Source organism: Caenorhabditis briggsae (assembly GCF_000004555.2).
Source record: "Caenorhabditis briggsae complete genome, chrV, whole genome shotgun sequence".
NCBI lineage: Eukaryota > Metazoa > Nematoda > Chromadorea > Rhabditida > Rhabditidae > Caenorhabditis > Caenorhabditis briggsae.
Window position 1 is genome coordinate 9,570,994 of NC_013488.2, and position 24,291 is coordinate 9,595,284.

The 24,291-nt window shown below is 38.6% G+C and overlaps 5 protein-coding genes across 5 annotated transcripts; 2 read left to right on the forward strand and 3 right to left on the reverse strand.

Moving 5' to 3' along the window:
- Positions 1–171: 171 nt before the first annotated feature.
- On the reverse strand, positions 172–3,084 carry Cbr-tag-140 (the record flags this gene model as incomplete). Its single annotated transcript, XM_002636480.1, has 6 exons — positions 172–318; positions 364–1,026; positions 1,076–1,367; positions 1,534–1,822; positions 2,313–2,421; positions 3,049–3,084. The coding sequence occupies 6 exons, from the start codon at positions 3,082–3,084 to the stop codon at positions 172–174; spliced, it is 1,536 nt and encodes a 511-aa protein (XP_002636526.1).
- A 1,748-nt stretch (positions 3,085–4,832) lies between these two features.
- Positions 4,833–6,735, reverse strand: CBG23207 (the record flags this gene model as incomplete). Its single annotated transcript, XM_002636479.1, has 7 exons — positions 4,833–4,963; positions 5,048–5,129; positions 5,325–5,834; positions 5,883–6,023; positions 6,072–6,279; positions 6,469–6,598; positions 6,678–6,735. The coding sequence occupies 7 exons, from the start codon at positions 6,733–6,735 to the stop codon at positions 4,833–4,835; spliced, it is 1,260 nt and encodes a 419-aa protein (XP_002636525.1).
- Positions 6,736–15,936: 9,201 nt separating this feature from the next.
- Cbr-col-156 lies at positions 15,937–16,935 on the forward strand (the record flags this gene model as incomplete). The annotated part of the gene is made up of 2 exons (XM_002636478.1): positions 15,937–16,074; positions 16,189–16,935. The coding sequence occupies 2 exons, from the start codon at positions 15,937–15,939 to the stop codon at positions 16,933–16,935; spliced, it is 885 nt and encodes a 294-aa protein (XP_002636524.1).
- Positions 16,936–17,019: 84 nt separating this feature from the next.
- Positions 17,020–19,219, reverse strand: Cbr-mig-17 (the record flags this gene model as incomplete). Its single annotated transcript, XM_045237522.1, has 10 exons — positions 17,020–17,193; positions 17,227–17,364; positions 17,418–17,721; positions 17,766–17,915; positions 17,966–18,070; positions 18,123–18,386; positions 18,435–18,594; positions 18,651–18,765; positions 18,951–19,033; positions 19,111–19,219. The coding sequence occupies 10 exons, from the start codon at positions 19,217–19,219 to the stop codon at positions 17,020–17,022; spliced, it is 1,602 nt and encodes a 533-aa protein (XP_045097815.1).
- A 3,516-nt stretch (positions 19,220–22,735) lies between these two features.
- On the forward strand, positions 22,736–24,200 carry CBG23203 (the record flags this gene model as incomplete). The annotated part of the gene is made up of 4 exons (XM_002636476.1): positions 22,736–22,902; positions 23,402–23,562; positions 23,611–23,901; positions 23,947–24,200. 4 exons carry the CDS (start codon positions 22,736–22,738, stop codon positions 24,198–24,200), a joined length of 873 nt encoding a protein of 290 aa, XP_002636522.1.
- Positions 24,201–24,291: the final 91 nt, after the last annotated feature.

Sequence of the window (24,291 nt, forward strand, 5' to 3'; positions counted from 1 at the left end):
TTTTCTCTTTTAATAGGTGCTGTTTTTCAAAAAATGACGTTGACATATTTATAGAAGATTTAACGAGAATACTACAAAAACTAGTGAACCCGTACAGTATATAACAAAGCGGGGATGGAGAGAGAGGGAGAAAAAAGAGATTGACACAGAAAAAAATAAAGCAGATACTGCTTAAAAATCAACAGAGTTCACCCGACTCATGAAATACATAAAAGTGGTTCCAAAAAGAATGCCACCTGCCTGTAGAATTGAAACCAATATACTCTCCGCAAAATTTTCCTTGATTAATTCATTCGTCGACTCTCGAACTTCGGGAATCTGAAAACACAAAAATTAGGATGCCTTCCAAAGTTAGCTGCATACCAAAGTTCCTAAGAAAATGTACATATACATGCCAGAAGAAATGGCAAAGATGTATTCGTCATATGAATCATCCACACTATCCAACATCACGCCAACAGAGAATCCGAGAAAACTTAAAACAATCGGAACCATATTGAATAGAAGTGTCTTTTTGAGTCCTAATCCTGATTTAATTAGAATCGCAAGTGTTCCGAGTTCTTGTGGAAACTGTTGCGATACCACAGCAACTCCAATACTGAGCCCACGTAATAGATTATCAGAAAATGCCGCTCCCATGCTCATCCCATCCACAAAATTATTCGCTGAAGATCCAAAAATGATCATGTAGGCGACTGAGGCCACTTCCATTGCTGCTGGTTCGATCACTTTCTTTTCAACTACTCGGATAGAAACTGACATTGCATCGCCATCGTCCTGAGCGCCATTTGGAAGTTTTTCAGATTTCGGTTTCATTTCGTAGCTTTCCTTTGGCTCTTCAATGTTTATAGCAACGGGACTACCAGGTCGAGATGATAAAGGAGTCATCCTTCTATGGAATTCGTTATTGATAACATCCAGAAATTGAGAAGTGTTTCCATTAGTGTGATGGGAGTGTTTGGGACTTCTGAATTCAATATCATCAAGTCCTCCACTCACAACAGCAACTCTACGACGTGTGGAAAACTGAATATAGGAAGAAATATAGATCCCTGACTCAATATCTAAAACTGACCGTTCTAGCCAGCACGTTATTTGTCAATGCCATTTCCAAATCATTTGCTAATTCAGCCATCTCTTTTTCTTGTTGCTCTGTCCTCTCAACATCTGATAGTTCCGACTCTCGTCGAAATCTGTGATGATTATGAAGATCAGGGACTTGCAAATGAGTGAGCGTCGGTGGTTCCGATGGCACTATCGTTTCTTCCGTCACATTGTGACCGTTTTCTCTTCTTTTAGCAGTTGGGGTGTTCATTAATGAAGCGATTGTTGATGCATGAATCCTTCGTTTCGTTTGACGACGTCTCCTGAAAAAAGTTCGCTTGAAGTTGTTTGATCGTTTGAAGGTTGCGTTATCTTCTAAAGTCATCTGCGACTACTTCAAATAGAAGTGTAACGGTCGAACCGTATCGGTACGAATCAGAATCTTTAAAAGTCACCACCGGAATGTTTTTATAAGGAAAACTAACAAACCTGAATTCCAAAATATACTGTAACATTCGATCAACAGTGAAAAATGCATAGAGTGCGCAAAGAATGATCAGGGATTTTGTATGATATTCGAAATGCTCGAATGATGTCAGATGAAATGCTTGTGGAAGCATAATGAAAATAGTTGACCCAGATAATGCACCAATGCCAACAGCAACAAGAAATGTCATGATTCTCTCATAAAGTGATTTTGATAAACAAGGAAGCAGAAGAATCCCGAGAGGAGCTGAGAAACTGCATCCCGATACAATTGCGAAACCGATTCCCCACGCTGAAAAGATCGTAACTCATTCAAATCTCCCTCTCCATCTAATTTCCCTCAACACGTCATATTTTTGACTCGTACAAAGTCCAGTGAGGAAGTGAGGAACATGTTCGATAGAGATCGCGTCACCGGTCAACTAACTATTTCACTTTTGACTACTGTTTATGTAACTTTTATTCGGAGAGAGTCACTTTAAATTTATGGGTTTCAGAAGAGTAGAAAAAAGAGATAAAAATCTAGAAGATGTGGTTTTAGAAACTTTAAAAATTCGGAGAGCTTCGATGTTTCAATCTCATTTCTTTTTCACTTGCCTCTGAACTTCGCCGATCGGTTCGTACAATTTTTTTATGGATCAAACAAAAGAAGAAAAGAAGAAAGCAAAAAGAAAAGAGAAAACAACTAGCAGCATCGTTGAGTCACTTTGCGGTAAAACTAATAAAACTGATCAATCACTTCCAGATGTGAAAAGTTCCATGCAAATGGTGTACACACTCACTTTGCCATGCAGGCGGTTTATCGAGCAAATTGACGGCTTCTGTGTAGTTTCCAAGATCTGCGGCCAGGAAAGCGTCATGAAGTACCTGATGGATGAGCTGTGAGGCGTTCTGAAGAAGAAGAACAGATGAATTGAGGTTTATTACAACGAAAAGTTATTGTTGTGAGAGTGGAAGGAAATGGGGAGAAGAGCCCCTGCGCGGAAATACTACTTCACACTGATTTAAAAGTGTAATTTTGAGCATACTTGCTAAATTCCGGTCCTGCCAGGCCCGGCCATCTAGGATTTAAAGTTCTTAAAGGCATTCTACTGGCGACAGCAGAATAAGTCTAGTCTGGAATGATCACAGTTGGGTTTCTGAGAACATCCTGTGCTTTTTTATGATAACATCAAAATCCGAGAAAGATTTCTGATCAAGGATGAAGAGGATAAACTTACAGACATCTCTAGTACTTTTAAACTTTTCATCTGAACACTTTCTTTGCATAAAACTGATATGTTATCATCTTTTTCTAGATTCCCATGATTATCATTTTTCAGCGAATTCTCCCTATTATTCAAAACCAGTACATTGATACAGTCTTTTCTTCTTCTGCTTGGCGGTCTTTCTCCGAAAAAACTCTTTTCAAGTGGGCGGGTGTTCAAATGTGTTAGAACATCATGACTGGTGATAAGAGTGTCGACAAACATACTGGACAAGGCTCTGACCACTGGGAATTTGAGAAAAGGAACTTACCACTGGCTTGTCCAAATCGGACAGATCAATAATCATATGGACCAATGGAGGGAAAAACTGTGTGAAGATGAGGTTAGGCAGTAAAGTAAAGGTTATAATAACAAGAGTGTGAAGATAGGAGAAGACACGGGTGGGAGGATGTCTAAAAACGTGTCGTGTCCACAATACCCTCTCCCAGCGCCCCGCTCCCTGATTCGCGTCTTCTACTTCTTCTCAAAACGCCTGGTGCCTTTCTTTTTTCGCTCTTTTTGTGTTTCTCGCGCCCCGCCGATCGTAATCTCCGAGAATTTTTGGGGCCTACTAAACAAATTACTTTTTTTGCGGGCTGGACAGTTCCCGGTATCGTCATTTTCATTCCCCAATTCCCTCTCACCGGATCACTTTCCATTCCAAATTCAGATGATGTTGAGGAATAGAAGAGGTAGAGGAAGGAAGAGGAAGTTGGTCTAGGTTTCGGAATAAGTAGATGGTTTCGGAATAAAGGTAGCCCAGAGATAGAATGATGGGACACTCTTGAAAGAAAAGAAGAGAGAGGTGAGCCACTGGATGCTGCTCCGCCTTTGAGAGAGCCGCCAGACGGGGAAAGATGGGATACAAGTGGGAAGAAGCGGGGCCCCGGGAACGAACAAAACAGACACAATTGGTTTGTTTTGTGTTTAGTCACACAGGAAAAATGAAGTGATGTGATAACAAGGTCGAAACGGAGCCGCTCAATTCTCTCCCAATTCTGTTTTTTTTTCTTTGAAATCCAAATTAACACCAAACCGGAAACGTGCGGCGTGTGTTTCGTTTCGATCCTCCGCTTTCCTGGCTGTCTTTTATTCGACGTTTCAGAATTTGCAGAATTTTCAGCATTGATCGTCGTCGTCGACGACGAAACCCGACCCTCACAAACATTGCCACAGTAATCCTCCACCTTCATAATTTATGCAAAGTCAAAAGAAAAAGATGAATCAGAGTTCACACAGATTTTATTCAAAGTTGTGGATTTGCGACTCAACTCATCTTTTTTAATCTCAACATTACTTTTTTTCGAAACATTTCGCGAATGATTCAGTATTCGTGTATTATTCGGCAAGCCATATTCAGACTAGAATTTTATTTCGATATCCAAAAAGTTCAATTCAAGATCAAATTCTTTTAAATTCGATTCTATATGGGTCATATTTTGAACTCAATTATCGAATCCTTTTCGTTTAGTGATGTCATGCAGTATGGAATAAGTAACCATGAACTGTGAATCTTGAGAAAAAAGTGGATTTACAGGCGGTCAGAATATAAAAAGACAGGACGTCATGGTTTCATACTTGGAAGGATAATCGGATTATGTTCATAACTTGTAATGGTATGAGCTAGCAGGAAAAATTCTGTATTTTTAGCTTCCTGATAGTCATTCGAAAAACTGTATTTCCAGAGTGTTGCTTTGGAATGTTTACCCATACTGTTACAACGTGGAAACTTCAAAGATCAGTCTTCTCTCCAAAACTTCGTCATGTTTTTTTGGACAATCTAACATTGCCTCTGTCTCCGATGTACAGTAATCCTCCACCTTCTCTCATATCATGAATGCAAAGCCGAAAGGGATCGCTTCAGTTCACACAAGTTTATTTTTTTCAGGACGAAGACACAAAGGGTTGAAAAAGAGGGAGAAGAAGAAACCCGTGAAAAATGTTAAAACTGGATGAATGGGAAGGAAATGATTAAAGCACAGGAAAAGTATGACAGGGCTTTGAGATCTAAAGGAACAATTGAAAAGTTAAAGTTGTTCATCTTCTACCAGCATTTTAGACAATTTGAACTTTTTCGCTCATATCAGTGAAGCCTCCGTTTGAGCGATGGACACTATTCTTTCGGATTACTGTACAAGTCTTTGATGAATCGTTCTTCTGGTCAGACTCCACGATTAAGACGGTACCTAGAACAGAAAAGTATTATGAGAAGGTGTTAGAGAAACCAAGGAATCTACCTAACGAAAGTAGTAACGGATACTGTCTCTCACCAGCTTCACACGGTTCAGGAGTTCTTCGATCGATATCCATATCTTCGACCGTCATGTTTTTGGTTGGAGAGGAAAGATAACCCTGAATAAAAGATGAAAATCAGATGATGCTATAATTTGATAGGATTTGATGTGCAAATGTGCAAAAAAATAGGAAAAGGAAATGACGAAACAAAGTTTGAACTGAAACATCTTCACATGTTAGTGGATCTGTTAAAATAGGGATAGAAGAAAAAAAAGAAGTAGTGCATTAGCAGTTAATAATTACTTAACTTACCGAGTAGCTATTCAGAGTTATTATCTTCTTCAATTGAGCGAAGAACTCCTTTCTGAGATTGGCCTGACAGATGACATAAATCGGAAGTCGAAGTGCTCCGAATACAATTGTGGAGAGAGAAACAACGTCGACAGCGAACATGTAGAAAGTTTGGAATTGATGGGTCAACATTTTCTTGTCAATGTATTCCCACAGAATGATAATCACGTTGAGTACATTCGAAAGAAGGTAGGTGAAGACGATGAAAACCAAAGTTCTCGTTGCGTTTCTAACCGCCGACTTCCGCTTTGCCTCGCTCAATTTCGTTGAGTGCAGAAACTTGAATTCACTTTTCGACAGCACCAACACGATTCGGACGTTGATGAAGGCTAATAAAAAGAATGGAATCAGAATCGTGACGATGGTTCGGAAGAGAGATTTCCAATATGAGTAGACTTCATGGAGAGCGAGAGGAGACAGGTCAAGTTGGTATTCTCCCATAGTATCGTAGCATTCGGGCAAGTATCGTATCTGAAAAAAATTATTAGATGGGTTCTTCTTAAAATTATAACAACTTACATCCATCTCAAAAAGTAGAGAGAATTTGCAAGCGACACCAAGGAATATTGCAAACGCTGCTATCCATACTCGATTTCTGGATAGCCAGCGGGTTTTCGTTGGATGGCAAGTTATGACATATCTTTCCAGTGAAGCGGCTACCTGAAACAGTTCTAGATGTTCTTCGATTTTTGAGCTTCTATTGTTTACCATCAAAAAGGAAGAAGCTGTCATAGCGATATGGGATATTGTGAACATGGGTAACATATAGGCAAACCAAGCTCGGAGTAAGAAGACAGACTTATAGTAGTCGACGAACAGGTTCAAACTCATCAAAGGTATGTAGGCAACAGCCATCCAAACATCGAAGAATGCCAATAGAGCCAGGTAGAGCATGTGGCTGGATCGGTAGGATTTTCTAGAAACAAATATATTTGGTCTAATCTGTTTTAATCCCTTTTTCAGATCTACTATCATGGCCAGACCAAGAATTTTTACAGATCTTTCTAGTTTTCCTTTGTCCAGTTTTTCTCTCAGCTGGCCCTATTCAATCCATTGGTGTCGAAAGTGTTCAGAAGCTCATTTTTTGTCTCACTTTTACACTCACTTTTTGAACAACATGAACAAGAGAAATGTGTTCTCAATGATGTTAAGAAGGCACACTGCTGTTCCAAAAATCGCCACCATCCAGAAGCGCTCTTTGACGTAGACGGGCTCCATGTATTCGCATGATTCTTCTAAAAAAGAGATTTTGTTGTTCGAAGGACATTGCCATAGAAATCAAAAATAATAAGCAGTCAACAAAAAACAACTTACGATCTGTTAGATTTGTAGCGATATCAGGGTCGAACGACGACGTGCTTTCATAATCCATTGTTCATTTAGAAGGCGTTCTGGAAGAATCGAAGAAATGAAAATAGAGAAGAAGAAAAATGTTCGAAACAGGAGAAAATGTTGAGCATTCTTCAATTGAAAGAAAGGTTTTGGAGGAAAAGAAATCGAATTTCTTTGTGTGTTGTTGGGACAGGATGCAAATGGGTTTCGATGGTTTCGGAAACTGAGACACGGGAGCTTCAAGAAAATTCAGTTAGACGCGGTCTGCGAGCAGAATGGAGGAGCTCCTTTCTTACCTAAAAGGGTCACAAGCCCAGAGTGATGATCAGTTATGTTCGGGGAGGAGAAGCTCAAGAATGAAATAAGAAAAAAGAAGAAGAAGAAGAGATAGTGTGAAATTGGGGGTATTCCTGGAAAGGAAAGAAGGGGCGAGAAAAAGAAAAAAAACTGAGAGAGGTTTTGAGAATACTGGAGGTAAACAGAAGGAGCATCTGAAGAAACATTAGGCTCCAAGTTCAAACAGATTAATATTGAGTTGAAAGAGAACATCCGATTCAGATGCCATCATCGGAAATCTGGGAAATGGAGCTTCTATAAAGTGATGTGACTTTTGACGAGTGGCATAAATATACTGTGCATTGTTCGAAATGAAATTTGATCTGGATCGAAAAAGGTCAAAGAACTTGAATTCCTTTTTTTAGACGCTTCTCCTATCTCGGAAAAATTTGATCTTGAAAAAATGTCCAAATTGAGTTTTCCGTGTCGAATGGATGGACTCGGGGTGGGACCCTGAGAAGGAAAAAGAGTAAAAGCGAAGGAGAAGGAAGGAGAAAATTTGTTTGATTGGGCGCCAAACTTGTTTCAGGCAATTTAGAAGAGTTGAAGAAGGAAAAAAAAATGACGACGACGACGGAAGGAAGTGGGACAGGAGTAAAAAGGAATGAAACACACAAATGTGTCCATTGGGTGAGTTGAAACTGATTGAGCGGATTCGAGTCAACGAGTTCAGGTTGGCAGGAAACTTCTTTTTCTCCAAATCGAGTTTAGAAAATTCTAAATGAGAATCTGCAAAAACTGAGGATCGGAGAGATAAGGCGACGGAAAGGAAGGGTGACGAAGTTCCGGTCTATGGAAAATGGACGTCTGGAAAAAAAAGCTGGAACAAGATAAACTGAATAGTGGAACTGATTATAGTGAACTTGGGAATGGAAATCGAATAATGTAGTAGATACACAGAAGAAGATGAGCCGTTTTAATGAAGGTAATCAAGGCTCCGACGCGGAAAGAAAGATCCGAGAACTTCCGGGATTTGATGGAGTTGAAAAACTGTAAATTGTTGTCCAGACAGCTATGCAGAAAAAATCTTATTTTGATTTCATCTACGTAGAAGAAGTACATTAGTCCTATAATAAGGTCCTGCGTCAGTCCCTTCTCTGCACGTGGCTTCTTTAGAATTTAGATTTCTCGAAATGTTCAGATGTCCGCGAGTCAGGAACAAAGATCCTTTGGAACTAGACTATATGATTGACAAGTGTCAAAGTTAACTTGGAACTCCTCTTTAAATTCTGCAACTTTCAGAGAAATGGAATGGGTTCAGACTGCCCACAAAAAACACAAAAAAAGAAGAAGGCGGACGTGTCTGAAACTCGTGGTAGCAATAAAATAGTATACAATAAATCTGTTGTTGTTGTCTTATTTTTTCATCATAGATCTATTCTTTTTAGTTCCTGTCAATATATGTATGGAGGTTCCTTATAGCCCCACCCAGTCTTTTTATTCGTTTTCAGAGTTCTTCTCATCCTGCAAAAAAAAGCAAGATGGAATTCAAGACATTTGTACTGATCGTGTTACATTTACTTGGAACCTCATTAAAGATGTTCATCTAGAAAAAAAAGAGAAAAAAGAAGGAGCTGTGAATTATCTCAACTGCAAACAGGAGAAAAAAAGAAGATGAAATAAAGAGGATATTTTGGGAAAAAGTGGGAGGAGAGAAAGTGAGAGAACTTGCCTTTATTTTGTCATTTTATGGTCCTACGGGGAGAAAAATAAAAAATGAACTGAGAGAAAATGTTCAAAGTTCAGAATCAACTCTGATTTTGATGAATCTGTGGGAATGAAACGGATACTTGTAACGGGACAGATTCATTGAGTGATAATTAGGCGAGGAGAAGGAACAAAAGAGTGGAATAAGCAAAAATCGGCATTGCCTACGTAAGCGACATATTTTTGAGGTGGTCATGTCGAAAAGGAAAACAAGACGAAACCTTCAAATAGACATCTACACGTGACAATCAAAGAGCAATTGTGACCGATGATGGGCGACTTTTGAAGCTGTGCCGACAGCAAGAAAAGGAGACGAAGGGCTTTATAGAATTCTTGTTTTTGAACTTTTGCATAGAAAAACTTTCAAGTAACAAACAAACCTTTTTGGGAGATCTAGGTAAACTTCATGAAACATTTATTGGATCTTTTATTTGAAATCGGAAAGTTGGAAATCTACAGATTGATACCGTAAAACCTGTAATAAAAGGGTCCTAACTTTTAACTTTGAACCAATTTATCTCGGTTCTTGTCAAAGATATGAATATGTTGTCTGCTAATAAATTGTTTATCAAAATATCACAAAGCTTTTATCCGTTGACGTATTTTCTATATCATTTCACAGAAATCGTGATAATTGAGCTTAAACTTGACAGTGTGAGGGCCCTTCTATTAAGACCTTAAAGACGCATTTAAAGGATCATATACTTTCGTAATTATCTTCTGGCCTATTTTTTTGATTTTTCGATGAATTTCATAGTTTTTTAAATAGTTTTCATTGCCTGCATGCAATTTTTGCGATCTTTTAGATTTTTATCTGAAAAAGTTTAAAATTGCCGGATTTCTGAGGAAAAAATTCAAAAAATCGATGACATTTATCGAAAAATAGACCAGAAAATAGTTACGAAATAACATGATCATTCAAATGCGGCTTTGAGGATTTCGTCAACGGACCTAAGCCCCGCCCATCCTCAAATTTTCCCCAATTTTTTATGCGTATTGCAATTAGATCAGAGTGATATTCAAAATGTTCTCTGAATATTTTTCAGGTGAAATCGAGCCTTTTCAGATCTATCATGAACATTTACCACAACATTCTAAACAGATGTTTTCATCAAAAAACATATTTTCAGATATTCCTTTTTCAGACAGATTGTCATCTTTTTTCCTGGAAGCGCAATTCTCGAAATCTTTTCAAACTAAAAGTAACAGCTAATCCCCTCACTCAAAAGGAAAAACTCCTTCAGACATCTTCAGAAAAAGGCCAAAGTTGTTGATAAAGAATTCTGAAAAGTATCTGTGTTGACGACTGGAAGGCATAATTATAGATTGGGAATAGCCGGAAGCCGGAAGAAAGGTCAGAACAAAATTTCCGAAAAGAAACAAATTTTCGTTGTTTGCTCGTAAAAGGTCTTCGGTTTCTTTCGTTTTTTCCTCGTTTTTTTCACACAGAGATTAATTGAATCGACTATAAAATTTAGCGAATTCGGGTTAATCTAATTCTATTCGCTGCAAAAAAAAGTGTGGAATATCAGGTGTACTAAATCAGAAAATCGAATGACTCTGAATTTTTAGAGTTCAGGAAGTATTTATAGGAAATGGGTCCTGATAATGATTATAAGAAAACAGACAGAAATGAAATCATAGCCATCGGATAATCGGTATATTTTCTTTTTAAAAATTCCCATCCTACTCCTGGAAACACATCATTGACGAATCAGGAACGGAACAGAACGATAAATCCTTGGGAAAATAGGCGAATAAAGTAGTCTTAAAATAGAAGAAGAGGAACGATTTAAAAACAAAACAAGTAAGAGGAAAAACGCAAGATGTGAAAATTTGATTTGTAGACAAAAGGAAAATGTGATGACGAAGTGGAAGGAAAGATGGTTCGTTCCCATTGAACTTTACTTTTCTCAAAAAATCTATACTTTTTCGAGATTTCAAATCTAAACCCGAATGACATCATTTCAAAGAGATAGTAGATGTAAAAATAGTAGTAGTTGTGGAGGATTTCGATTGAAAAGAAGCAAAGAAAGAACATGAGGAGAACTCGTAGGGCAACAGAAGAAAAAATTGTTGCCTTCTTGGCCCCCATCATTGGGTTTCGGTTATACTCTTGCACCGAGAAAAGATTTGTTTGGGATGAAAGAAGAGGAGCAGAAGGGCCAAAAGAAGGGCTGAAATGACTAAAAATGTATCAAATTACTAAAAATTCACTGTAGTTATCGCTTTCTTCAAGTGGGTTTGTGCTATATATGGAGCACTTTGAGTGGGATATCAAGTGTTCTAATGTTCGAATTTCAAAGAAAAGGATCTTAAAAGAGTATGTAACTTAATATAAAAAGGTATTACAGTTGGAGATATTGTGTTCTGGTTTTATAATCAGAACATATATTTTTCAGACCACCTGAAACAAGTGACCGGAAACGGATTATGGTGTGGAGCATGTTCGGTTAGGAAAGTCGTCTATATGAAAGTTTGTATGTTACCAGAAGATTCTCAAATTCAACAAAGAATACTTTTTCGATTGGGATATTCAAAAAATTAAGCTCTTATATCATATTTTTATAACAGAAAATAAGATATTTTCCTACCTCAGTTTGAATTAATTGAACTTTAAAGACATGATCAAAACAAGACTCATTTATAAATAGCAATACATCGGATATCTTTCTAAGAACAAAAATCCCGTTCCTGTGTTCAAAAATTCAGAACATGAAAAGTTGGAAAAATACCTGCAAATTATTTCCACCTACACAGTTATCTCTTCCAAAACTACTAGACATTCTCCGAAGCTATTTTGGCTCAAAAATTTCATCCTAGATGTTCGACATGATCTTTGCTTCAAGGTAATCGCGTGTCGGAACTATATTAAACTGATCTCCGAGGAAAAGACCAGGGTCCTCTAGTGTTTAGTTAGGAGATGAATTGAAGTGTAGTTTTCCAAGTCTTCTCGAAGCATGTGAGAACTAACGACTTCATTCTCCTCCACTCCCGGTACGAAAATAGGACCAAGTTGACAGAAGAAAGAAAAAGAAGGAAGAACCACTTTCTTGGATGAAGCGACGGGGCTGCTGTAACGTGTTCAATAAACACCGACGTCGCAAATCCGGACGTGAGAATTTCGGGGCGGGAGAAGCGAAGGACCTCTAGCACCCCGCTTCGAATTTGCATTTTAAATTGTGCCACTCGGTTAGAGATTGGGTGAGATGAAGAGACGCAGACATGGGACATTGTTGTGATTCTGATGAAAAGACGAGAAGTAGATGGGAAAGACGAATCATGATGGCTGAAAAATGACTGGAACATCACGGAGATTCTTCTGGAACCCATTTGACAATGATGATGAAATTGGAATGGGAAAACAGTTTGGTTATAAAGTGCGGGAGTTAGTATTGAAATGGAATACGAAGAAAATCGAAAACTTCTAAGAAAGAAATCTTCCGAAATATTCAAATTCGAAAACAAGAAAGTTAAATAAATAACGCTAAAAGCATTGGTAATGTAACATACCGTACACATAACTGACTTACTAACAGACTTGCGAGATCCACGAGCATCATCCAGCGACATAAATCTAGTATTACCGTTTTTCAACGATTTTCATAATTTTAATCATTGAATTTTTTCCGATTTACCGTAAACACTCTAATTGCATGCCACCCAAATATGTAAGCTTTCAGCCCATAAATCTCGTTCCCTGTAGAAGATATTGAAATTCTCATACTTGTGGAAAAGATGGGCTGAGATTTTCTGATAGCGGGCCGGGGCCAGGCCGGAAAAAATTACACATGGCCAGCCCGCGGGCCGGCCCGCTTTTTGAAAATTTCGAAATTCTAGAGCAAATCATCATTTTTCAAGATGGCTTTTTTCATTAATAAATAAAAATCCACACTAGAGGACGATTCTTTCGAAAAAAAAACTGTTTTGAGGTCGTTTTTAGAAAAATTTCATCCTTGGCTTGATGAAGTTTGATTTTTTTGCTAAAAATTCAATTAAATTGACTTTTTCGGATGGTTGTATGCATTTGGATTGATATTTGTGCTATTAAAAATATATTGGCACATTTGAAAAGTAACATTTTCGAAAAGTTGTCCTAGGCGGGCCGAGGGGTTTGAGGCAAGCGGGCCGGCCCGGCCCGGCCCGGCCATCCACATGTATAGAAATTCTCTTAACAGACAAAATGTTCAACACATTATCAAAAATGTTTTGTCAGTTGACCACATTCTGATATCTTTTACATAAATGGAGAAAATTTGGATTGAAGTGGAAAGTTAGGGGTGGCGTTAAAAAATTGTCGAAAACTGGAGAAAATAGAAAACTAATATAAAATAGGCTCAAAAAATACGGTATTTCCTTGAGTTGCATTGATTTCGGACAAGAGAGATACTCTCGATTTCCTTTAATACAAAAGTTAAATCCTAATTTGGAAGCAACTCGGAACACACAAAAACTTAATCATCAGTAGAAACTGAATTTTGGAAAAGAAATGAAAAAAAAATGCAAGTAATCCTAGTATGTGTTCTCCCAAACTAACCAAATGAGCCACTCAGTTGTGTCATTTCAGACGACCACTGAATGATTCTATGGGTATGTGTGTGTGCTGTTTTTTTTCAGTCGTTTGATTAGTTAGTTATATTTGAATGAGACCCTTTTTTCATTCAAAAACACGAAACACTCGTGTGCACACACCCATAGATTCATTCGGTTCCTTTTCCTTACTATCAGAAGAAAAAACAGGAAGACGTAAAGGAAATAAACATTTGGGAAGGATAGAAAAAGAAGACGTGGACTGAATGAACAGACGGATACCAAGACCAGAGATTTGGATCCTCCGGGGACATGCCCACGACTCGTTTTGACGTTTCTTGGGCAATCTGTCAATGAGGTCAAGGAAGTTTTAGGAAAAGTTCAGAATGTGCAGAAATAAACCTTATGCTAATGGATTGCTCATCATTGATAAAATATATTTTGTGGAATAGAGAAACCCGGAAATTATTAAGGGACGGAAATTTTGGAGAAAAAGTTGGGAAAAGTTCAATCAGAAATATGGCTATGAAAATGAATGACCAGCTTTGTTTTCAGTCATTTTTAACTGCGAAAAATCATATATCATCTATCATATCAGAAGATGTCACAACGTTTTGTTTGTCAGTTTATAGGACGCACGGTGTTTTTTTCAAGACATCTTTGATGCTAACATTTTTATACAGTAGTAAAAAGGTGTTGGTCTCGACGCGAAAGCTTTAAATTAAACTGCTGAGTTGCTACTCGGCGGGAAAAACGCGGGAAAAATTGTTTTGAAAATCGTTCCGGAAAAAACACCTTGAGGACGTCATATGAAAGTTTTTGGGGAAGTCATCCTTTTCCTCAAAACATACTTCTGTTTTTGCCGTTTTTGTATTAAATCAGTTTCTAGTTTGCTAGTCTAGCTTTAGAATGTCAGTCTCGATAAAAACCAGTGATTGATTAAAACACAAAAAAGGTATTATGTGATGAACCTAAAAATATAATATATCACTAGACAACTTGATAGTTTTTAACATCCGGAGATGAAAATATTCGGTGGGGAAAAAATGGCTACGTCAGAATAGAAGTAGTCATCGTCGCCTGATCATGATGCTCACTTAAAAAACAGATGTGGGTTTTTTTTCAGGAAGAAGATAGATCTATGCTGAGATGGCGACGAATCAGATGAGTTTGCTCTCAAAAATGACCTTCGAATGGACGCTACTTTTCGTATTAATTATTCAAGAGTTCAACCAACTATAGTTAAAAGACTTAAAAAGAAGGAAAGTAACAGGAGGCATCCCCATTTTTCTCTCTCAATTTTCCATCCTTCCAAAATAAAAATGACTGACAAATCACAAACAAATAAGCAAAAGAGGAGAGTGGGACCAGCTGTAGTAAACACATATTTGTATGTTATTTGACGGGTTCCGTTTGTTCTGAAGCTCAACCGATTTGGCATGGAAAAGATCCAAGAATCAAGGGGAGAAGATAGAAAACATAGTCATCTTCTCCGATTACAGACAATGAACCAAGCGTAGATGGGGATGAGTGACTTTGTTGGGAGGAGGGATTCTGCTTCAGAAGAGGACCCACCGACTGCAAATGACATGTATTTTCAAAAAAAGGAATACTACGAATAATTTCAACAGAATGAGAAGAGACATAGAACCAACTTGTTTTTTATTTTTCTTTTTTTTTCTATCTATCCACAAGCTCTTTTCCGATGCTTCTCATCAACCATTTTCTGAAATCTGCCTTGTAGTAAAATTGTTGTTCATATGACCTTTCACTTTCTCTTTTTTTTCGTTCATTCATCTGATGGGATGGTTGGGTTCTGACAGAAGTTTACTACAGGGAACATCTGAAGATAAATTATTTTGCATCTATTATTACTTCCTTATCACACAATTATCAGATATCCACACAAGTCTCCTTACGTAACAAAAAAAAACGAAAAAAATCTGGGTGACAAAAAAAATCGAGTGACTATTGGAAACAAAAAAAAATCGTCTAGAAAAACCTGTATTTTCAAGGATTTCATTGTTTCGAACGAATTCTCGGAATGATTGATAATAAGCTATTATCATATGAGAGGTGAGACAAACAAAAGAAATAGACACCTTTGAAGGTGGTAACTGGCATAATTAACAGAAAACAAATAGTCATTGTACTTCCTGGACAATGAAAAGTCCACATTCTTTGGAAAATATAAAATTGGATTGAAAAAAGGAACAGAAATGAAAGGAACAGGGTCCATTGTTTTCTTGTATAAATTTAGGAAAAGCCCCCCGAACCGCATTTAGATGCTCTTTGACGTCACAAATATGTATTTGTGTTCCTCCTCATTTTGCATCTTCCCTTATAGCTTCCGCCCTGCAATATGTTGAACAATAAAGGTTCTCATTGATCTCAAGGGCAAATGCAATTGATGCTGCTGATCACCTTTTTCTTTATTATGTAAATGTGAATGTAGTAAAATCGTTTCTCTTACTATTGACCAGGAACTAAGAACTACACGTTTAGAAAAGCTTCTGCCCACCAACCAAGATGTAAAAAAAGAGGGTCTTCATGAAAAACATAAACTGCGGTGTAACTAGGCGGGACTCAAGGCTTTTCGTCCTCGGCGGGAGGCGCGATGACGATATAAAAAGAGACAGGTTAGGGAGAAAAGATAGCAGGCATTAGCATGTCGAACACGTTCATTGCTGGAGTTACCGCCGTTTCAGGTGTCGCTATTCTTGGATGCCTCTTGTTTTTGGGTTCCATTTATCAAGATATCAATGGACTCTACGATGATGTTATGGGAGATATGAATGACTTCCAGGTTGGTTTTTTGAAAGAAAATATGAAACTATTTATATCACAAAAAATGAAAATAAAAATGGATTTCGAGCGTTGGGATCTGAAAGTAACCGTAGCTGAAATTCATTTCTTCTAGACATTTGCCAACGATGCGTGGGACTCGATGATCACAATGAATCAACCAGTCCGACACCTGAATCCAGCTACCATCTTCGGACGTAACAAGAGACAAGCCTCCTGCAACTGCGGAACTCAGCCAAACAACTGCCCAGCTGGACCACCAGGACCACCAGGAGCGCCTGGAGACCAAGGACATGATGGAGAGCCAGGACAACCAGGAAGCGCTGGACAAAACGCCGTGGTTGCCAGCATCGCTGCTTCCACCTCTGAATGCATCCCATGCCCAGCTGGTGCACCAGGACCACAAGGACCAGATGGAGTTCCAGGAGCTCCAGGACCAAACGGACAGCCAGGCAAAGACGGATTCCCAGGACAACCAGGAGCTCCAGGAGCACCAGGACCGCAAGGAGATGCTGGTGCCCCAGGAAACGATGGACAACCAGGACAAGATGGACGTCCGGGACAGAACGGTCGCCGTGGACGTGGAACTCCAGGAGCACCAGGAGCCCCAGGAGCCACAGGAGCTCCAGGAAACAACGGACAGCCAGGACAAGATGGAGCTCCAGGACAAGCCGGTGCACCAGGACCAGCTGGATCTGACGGACAACCAGGACAAAAGGGAGGAGACGGACAGCCAGGAGAGAACGGACTTGATGGAGTTCCAGGAACCGATGGAGCTTACTGTCCATGCCCAGCCAGAAGTGGACCAGTTGAGGTCGCTCCAGCTCGTCCGGACAAATTCAGAAGACGTTTCTCTAACTAGATCTGATTTTGTGCTCTGTTTGTATTTATGTTCTGTTGTTATCTGCATATACATATATATATGAAGTGTTTATTCATTCACCGACTAGTATACTTTTCCTTTTTGAGCACACGTTCTACAACAGATCTCTCGAAAATCTTTCGACTTGCAATAGTGTTTCAGTTTAGAAGTAGAGTATCTCGAGCAAGTTTTCGAATTCAAATCTTTACAATCCATCCATTTCTTGGTGTTTTGAACACAAAGTCCTTCGATACACCACTGAAAGTGAAGAGTGAGCGGTGATTAATGAACAAAATTACTTGCCATATTATATCCACAATCGGTTCCATCGAAAGCAGGAAAATAATTGAGTGTTTGGCATTCATCACTGTCCCCGTCGCTGCACCAGATCCTTTCACAGATTGATTGTCCATGGAAGTATCCGATGTGCTGAAGGGATAATTACTTTGCTTAAATAATGTGATGTATAGAATACAATTTACCAAACAAGGCTTGAAGGTGGGACCGAATGCAATCTGACACTGTCTTGCCAAGTTCACAGTCTCTCCTGGTTTCTTCATAAAATCTCTCTGATCTTTCCCTCCTTTAGTTTTCCATTTCTTTACACAACTGGCAGTTGGTTCTTTCAGATTTTCTATAATCGAATTTACACTGCAGTTACTCATTCGCCGACTATTTAGGAAACTTTGTCGATCTGCACTTCCTGAAACAGCAACTGCCATCAAATAATTGTCATTTGAATCACAGTCGGCTGCCTCAAATGCACCATCGTGAAGTGCTCCAAGGCTGAAAGCACATTGCTAAGAATTTCAGAGGTATTAAAAACTTACGAATGTCCGATCTCATGTGCCATGATTAGTGAAGTTAGTCCTGCCCCAATATCTTCTACAACCGAACTTGAATCTCCATTCTCACAGATGTTCCCAACGTATGCCATTCCTTGAGTAGCTGAGTGACCATTGATACTGATTAGGTCGAATCTAAGCAAATTTTCTTTTTTTTTTGATATCTCAATAAAACCGAAACTCACTTTGTGATTAAAACTGCATGTTCATGCCTTGGTAGTCCTTTTTGCTCTTTCAGCCAGATTGTAAACTTATCAACTGCTTTCTTCGAATCAATCTTTAATGCCATTCTGAAATGAGTCATCAGAAAAAATCAGAAAAAAGGGAATTTCCTCGACTCACTCGGTACTATTGTTTTCCTGCAACTCTTCCAGTGTAACGCCTACAAACTTTCTCAATTTCTTCCGCTTTTCTGACGAAAGCAAGTCGTCCGTCGAGTTGTTGTCTGCAGATAATTCTGTTGAGTTCATTAACCAATCTTTTTCTTCTTCTTCGATAGTGGAATTCCATCGATCATGTTCTTCTTCCAATCTGATAATCTCATCATTGATGACTTTTTCTTCTTCTTCCTCGGCCCAACTCAGCCATAATGGACAGTCTTTTTCTCTAAATGAGAATTCATAAGTTTAGTTTAACTTTGAATCGCTTACTCACGATGTTGAAATCCAAGTTCCAGCAAAGACCATGTGAAGAGTTTCATTTCCAAAAGCTATTCCATTATAAATGATTTTGGTTTGCTCAAAAATTGCCTGAAGATAAACTTTCAAGTCATGAACAGCTTTGTGGGAGTCTCCGTTCGACATTTCCAAAAATGCTGAAAAAGATTTTATGTTTTTCTGGGAATCGTGATTTTTTAAAGATCTCGAGAACCTTGATATGTTAAAAAATCCGAAACGACGAGAACATCCAAAGAAAGTTCCTGAGTTTTGTTCGAGTTGTAATTCGTTTTCATTCCCTGAATAGTCTCGTTCGTGTAGTGGATAATCTGTAATGAACTTTTTTTGAAACCACAAGATCAAAACAATTGTCGCTCAAAAATGATCGGTGTAGTGTTATCGGGAGTGTAACAATTTCGAAGTTTCTCGAAGATTGTGTGTTTTCATATAGTAGGCATTTTTCTAGGATACTTCCAAAAACTAAAAAAAAATCTTAGACCAATCTAGTTCATACCCTAGAAAACTTGAGTCCATCTTGAATTTTTTTCTTGACCAAACGGATGTTGTTGCTCAGTTGCTTCTCGTGTCTTGCGCTTTCTGAATGTATACAAAAGTAATAAACACAAAGGAATTGAGATGAGGACCAAAAAAAACTTGCCAGTTGTAATTAATACCAGAATAGTTGTTGCCGAAAGAAAACAAGAAGTCCGCATTGTGTCCTAGTGAAACATGAGTGACTAAAAGTTCGTATCCTTCTTCCCATCTCTTATCATCTTGACCCATGGTCGTGAAACCTCGGGTCAGCTGGCGTTACACTTCGGCACCTAACCTGCCGAGACGGATCAATTCCCCACCCATCATCTGAAAGACTCATCTTCGTTCCCTCTCTCTCTCAATTGTCTTGACGTTTCGAAATATTGTTTGGTTTGCACCGACACCCGCATCTCCCATCTCATTTTATCCTATCTATTGGTGCTGGGACAATTCATAATTGAATCAGCACTTGTCCCATTCTCTTAGAAACCCAATTCACCAGACGGGGTCTCATAACAAATTGGGTATGTTTGCGTGCCGGTTTGTGTAAAGATGTAAAACGAGCACATCTCCTATTTTTATTGCATTTTTCTTTTCCCATGTCTTCTTCCCCGCACATCTTATTTCTCAATTCTAATCATTTGGAAGTGTTAAACAATCAATTTTAGTAGTTCATAGAATAGGCATTGTAGAATAGGTACTGACATTGTAGAATAGGTTCCTAGAATAGGTATTGAGTGGAAACTAAAAACTAGTCATTCAATTGAGAGTGTAGAACTGATTCTATTCTGATGTTGTACTGTAATCATCAGATACCTCCATCGTTTCGAAGATACTATATTGTCGAATTAAAGAAACTGGGATCTGGGAAATTTCGCGGGCGGCTTCCCGGACATGTTTCGAGGCCCTGCCTGAAAATCACTACAGTAGTAAACGAAACTTATTTCTGTGAATTTAGTGAGATTTTCCGTACAAAATGTTGATTTCTTGGAATGAAAATGATCGCTAACATCTTTAGAATCTGTTTTCATCGAAAAACCAAATTTAATTGCGAAAGTAGCTCGAACGAGGTGAAAGTCTGAAATATTACGTTTTTGCCGCACTTTTTCGTAAATCAAAAAAAAAAGCTACGCCTTTCAAATTCTAGGGTCCCAGTTTTCTAAATTCGACAATAGTTGGAGCTTCCCGAGTGTCATTTCTATTTCGAGAAAATGTATTCTAGCTTGACCATTTCCAGATGGTTCTCCCATTTTTCTTCCAAGAGGTCGTTGCAAAGTGAAGAATGTTTAGTGTCCACCAGCACCACTAAAAGTCAAAAACGTCGGAACACGCAAAACATAGTCTCTCGTGTCCCCAGGAACCACAAACAACAATCCATCTAGTTAGCCGCTGGTCACTCATCTTCCTCCGTTTTTCTTCCCGTCTTCATTTTTCGTTGTCGTGTCCAGTAGTCCGCAACCCTTTACCCTAACAAATCGATACGTTTGGTCCGCGCCGCTCCCATCTTCCACAAAGAAGGAGACGATGGAAGTAAAAGAAGAAGAAGGAGAAGAAGGCGGTTGTATTGGTTTGGCTCTCCGGGTCCCGGACAGGGACAACGTCCTCCACGACAACCAACGAAATAGCGCGGCATCTCGGCGGAGAGCTTGCAGAGCGTTACGCGCAGTGTCCGGACCTCTTCAAACATTTCTTGCTGCTTGCTTCGCCTTCTTTTTCTCGGTTTTTCGCTGCTTGTGTACATGTGTCTCCGTGTGTTTAGACCACTGGCCGTTTTAGAGTTATAGTGTTTTGTTTCACACATGCAAACGTAAACACTTTTTGGTCCGACTTTTATTTGCAATTCAAGCGGTCACTATAGGTCAATTTTGATTGACTGTTGGATTGGGCAGCCTATTCGAATACATTTACAATTTCAGAGTACACATAAAAGGAACACTTTTCAAAAATACTCTATTCACTCAAAGTCATCAATCTGTTTTTTTCCAGCTTATCAATTCAAGCTTGTGAACCGTAAGCACTCCAATAGAAAGCCACGCCATACTTTCACTTTGAGTTCAATTATCTCAGTTTCTATAAGAGATAACAAAAATCTGTCAACTGATAAAATGCTCGTCATAACATCGCAAATTTTTTATCAGTTAACATATTTTTGATATCTCTCATAGAAATCAAGATAATTTAGGTCAAAGTAAAGTATAGGGTAATTTTCTTATAGAGTTCTTACGATATTTAGACCGTGCACACTATTGTCAAATGAATGCTCCATGGACATTTGAATACCGAAGTTCTAAAATGTCGAATAAGCAAGTAAGATCCATGTTAATTAATAAGCTTTGATTTCTTCAAGACTTGGTAAATAACTACTCGGTCATGGTAGTTACTGTAAGTTTTAACAGAAGTTCCTTAATTGTCAATTTTGAGCCAATTTTTCTCTGTTTCTGTCGAAGATGTGAAAAGGTTGTCAACTGATAAATTGTTTATCATAATAACATAAGTGTTTTATTAGTTGATACATCTTTTGGTATCTTGCATAGGAATCGAGATAATTGAGCTCAAACTTGACAGTATGGAGGCCCTCCTATGAAAGGTCTTACTGTATAATCGAAATATCTCACCTGTTCCCTTTTTCTTTTTTTTTCTATACTTCCCTCCAAATTGAATGTCAACCTATATAGAGTTTCTCATGTAATAATACATGTACATTTGTACATTTGTACATTTTCATTTTTTTTGTGTACATTTTTTCCACAGAGTATAGAGTTCAAGAAAAGTCGTATTCCTCCTTTCCGATTATTTTTCTTCTGCTCCCAAATGAAATTCGATATTTTCTAATTCATATTCTTCGCGGCAAAACGAAAATGAAGCCTCTTCTTCTTCTTTCCTCTTCATTTCAATTTCCCTGGGTCCCGTTTCTTCTTCTCTTTTCTCCCCAACTGCTTCCCACATCTGGCAGCTCTGCTCATTTCCGAACCTCCATTCTCGAGATTGGCCTTGGTCCGCTCAAAATTGTGTTCCTTTAATGCTCCATCTTCTTCCCATTTCTCTTCTGCATCTTTGTATTCTTTTGTGTTGGGAAGAATATGAGTGGGAACGCAGTACTATAGTCTAGACGAGTTCTTTTACCCAACGAAAATTGAATATAGGTTATGCCACTTTTTGGCCATGTTTAGTTTTTTTTGCAGAAGAGAGAAACATCCCGGGCATTTTCTAAACAGAGCGAAGCCTAAACATAGACAAGTCTAATTCCCATTTTCCGGTCGAACAAATTGTGGCGCCTCGTCACCACTACCACCACTTCTCCCTTCTTTTTCTTCTTCTTCTTCTTCTTCGTTGACATTTTGTCCTCCTAGCCTTTTGTGTCTTTCTGAAGTTTCGATGTTGTTTTAACTTCTTCTAGTATTGAGCGCGACGCACTTTTTGTATCCATTCCCTTTTGTCTTCCTCCCCCTTCTTTTTCGTTGCTTTTCTGATTTCATACGAAACCGCTTTGGAGCAATCGTTCCCAAGGGATCTGCGACTTCTTCTACAAGTGCACACATAGAAATCCACATATCCTTCATTCTCTTTGAATTTAGCTTTCCCTGTTTTCCGGACACTCTTCAGACTTCGAGATGAATTTGTTTCACTTGCCAACATTTTCACTCTCAAATGTTGCTTTGTTTTTATTGGCTGCTCTTCCCCAAAACATCAACTTTTACGATCCATTTCCGTACAACGCATTTCCTATTCTCTTCCCATTCTCTAATTGGTTTCTTTTTCAGAGACATGAAACGCTTCTTCTCTCGAAAGAAATTGAGAAAATCGAAGAGCGATTTTACGGGTGAAAAGACGGAAACAGAACGACACGAACATGAGAATGGAGCAGCAGGTGGAACACCAGTACCAACGGAACCAATTCCTATTCCACAATCCAAGTCAACGAATATAGTAAAGTGAGCATTTATTTCATTCGGAATATAGGAAAGAAAGTTATTTCTTCAGTTTGGAACCGAACACCGTAAACACTCTAATCGATTTAATCCTAATTTGAGACCATGTATCTCGGCTCCTGTAACAGATATCAAAAAGTGATCAACTGATAAAACGACGATTATGATATCAACAACATTTTGTCAGTTGACCACTTTCTGATATCGTTCACAGAAACGAGATATATAAGCTCAAACTTGGCACTTAAATCTATTAGAGTGATTACGGTATTTCTTATCAGTGATTTTGTTTCATCAGTCCGTGTTAATTCGAAATAGCCTACTACAAAAATCTATGAAGAAGATCACCAGATCACTAAACTTAACATTTTATCAGAATACAAAATTCTGATTAGAATTTTAAAGTTTGGAAACTTTTATAAGGCGCTTTATGTGCCATAATTCAAATTTCTAAGTTGGAATTATTTAACTTCACCTTATGTTTTTTATATCTCGATTTCAGTAATGTACACTCTCACTCTTATGGAGACGATTACGATGCGGTGTGCTCTTCAATTGGAGAGGAATCACGGAAAAATTTCGATGCCCAGTTGGATAAGCACATGATGCAGACGATCACAGACGTCAAATACATGATCAAACACAGTAAATACACTGCCCTTAGTGAGTATTTAGAAATGCTTTATCCTTATTTAAATCTGATTTTTTCAGGTGAAGTGAACTTTCAAAGAGCTTGTCTAGATGCTCACAACGAGTGTCGGCAGAGGTACGGTAACGAGAACCTTTGTTGGTCAACTGAGCTGGCTGAGATGGCACATGCATGGGCGGTTAAGTTAGCTGATAGGGGAAGAATACTGTATCCGGAACTGCCAGGAATCGGAGAGAATTTGATTCTCAAAGAGGCGAATGAGCAATCACATCTTCCAACTGGGCAGGAGGTGATTCAGGAATGGGAGAAAGAAGCACAATTCTTTGATTTTGATAAGCCAAGATGGAATCCAAGTAAGTGTCGTTCTTTCGAATACCACTCAATGAATCCGATTTCAGAATGTCAACGATTCTCTCAAGTTGTCTGGAAGGACACAACAGAACTTGGAGCTGCTCGATACTGGAACACCGCCAACAACTGTGTAGCTGTCGTTTGCTTTTATAGGCCAGCTGGAAACTCAAATGCTCCTGGAGAATTTGCTTCGAATGTTCCATCAAGAGACTGTTCAATGTCGCCGATTAGGAATTTAGGTACTCAGTTGAAGCGCCACGTCACGATCTCAACACCAGAACGAGCTGTAGTCTCTAAGTAGTTTCTTGTTTTCTAATTTTTTTATCGTAGCCAGATATATTCAAACGAAAAGAACATTCCTCGACGGGTTGTGCGTTTTCTTTTTACTTTTC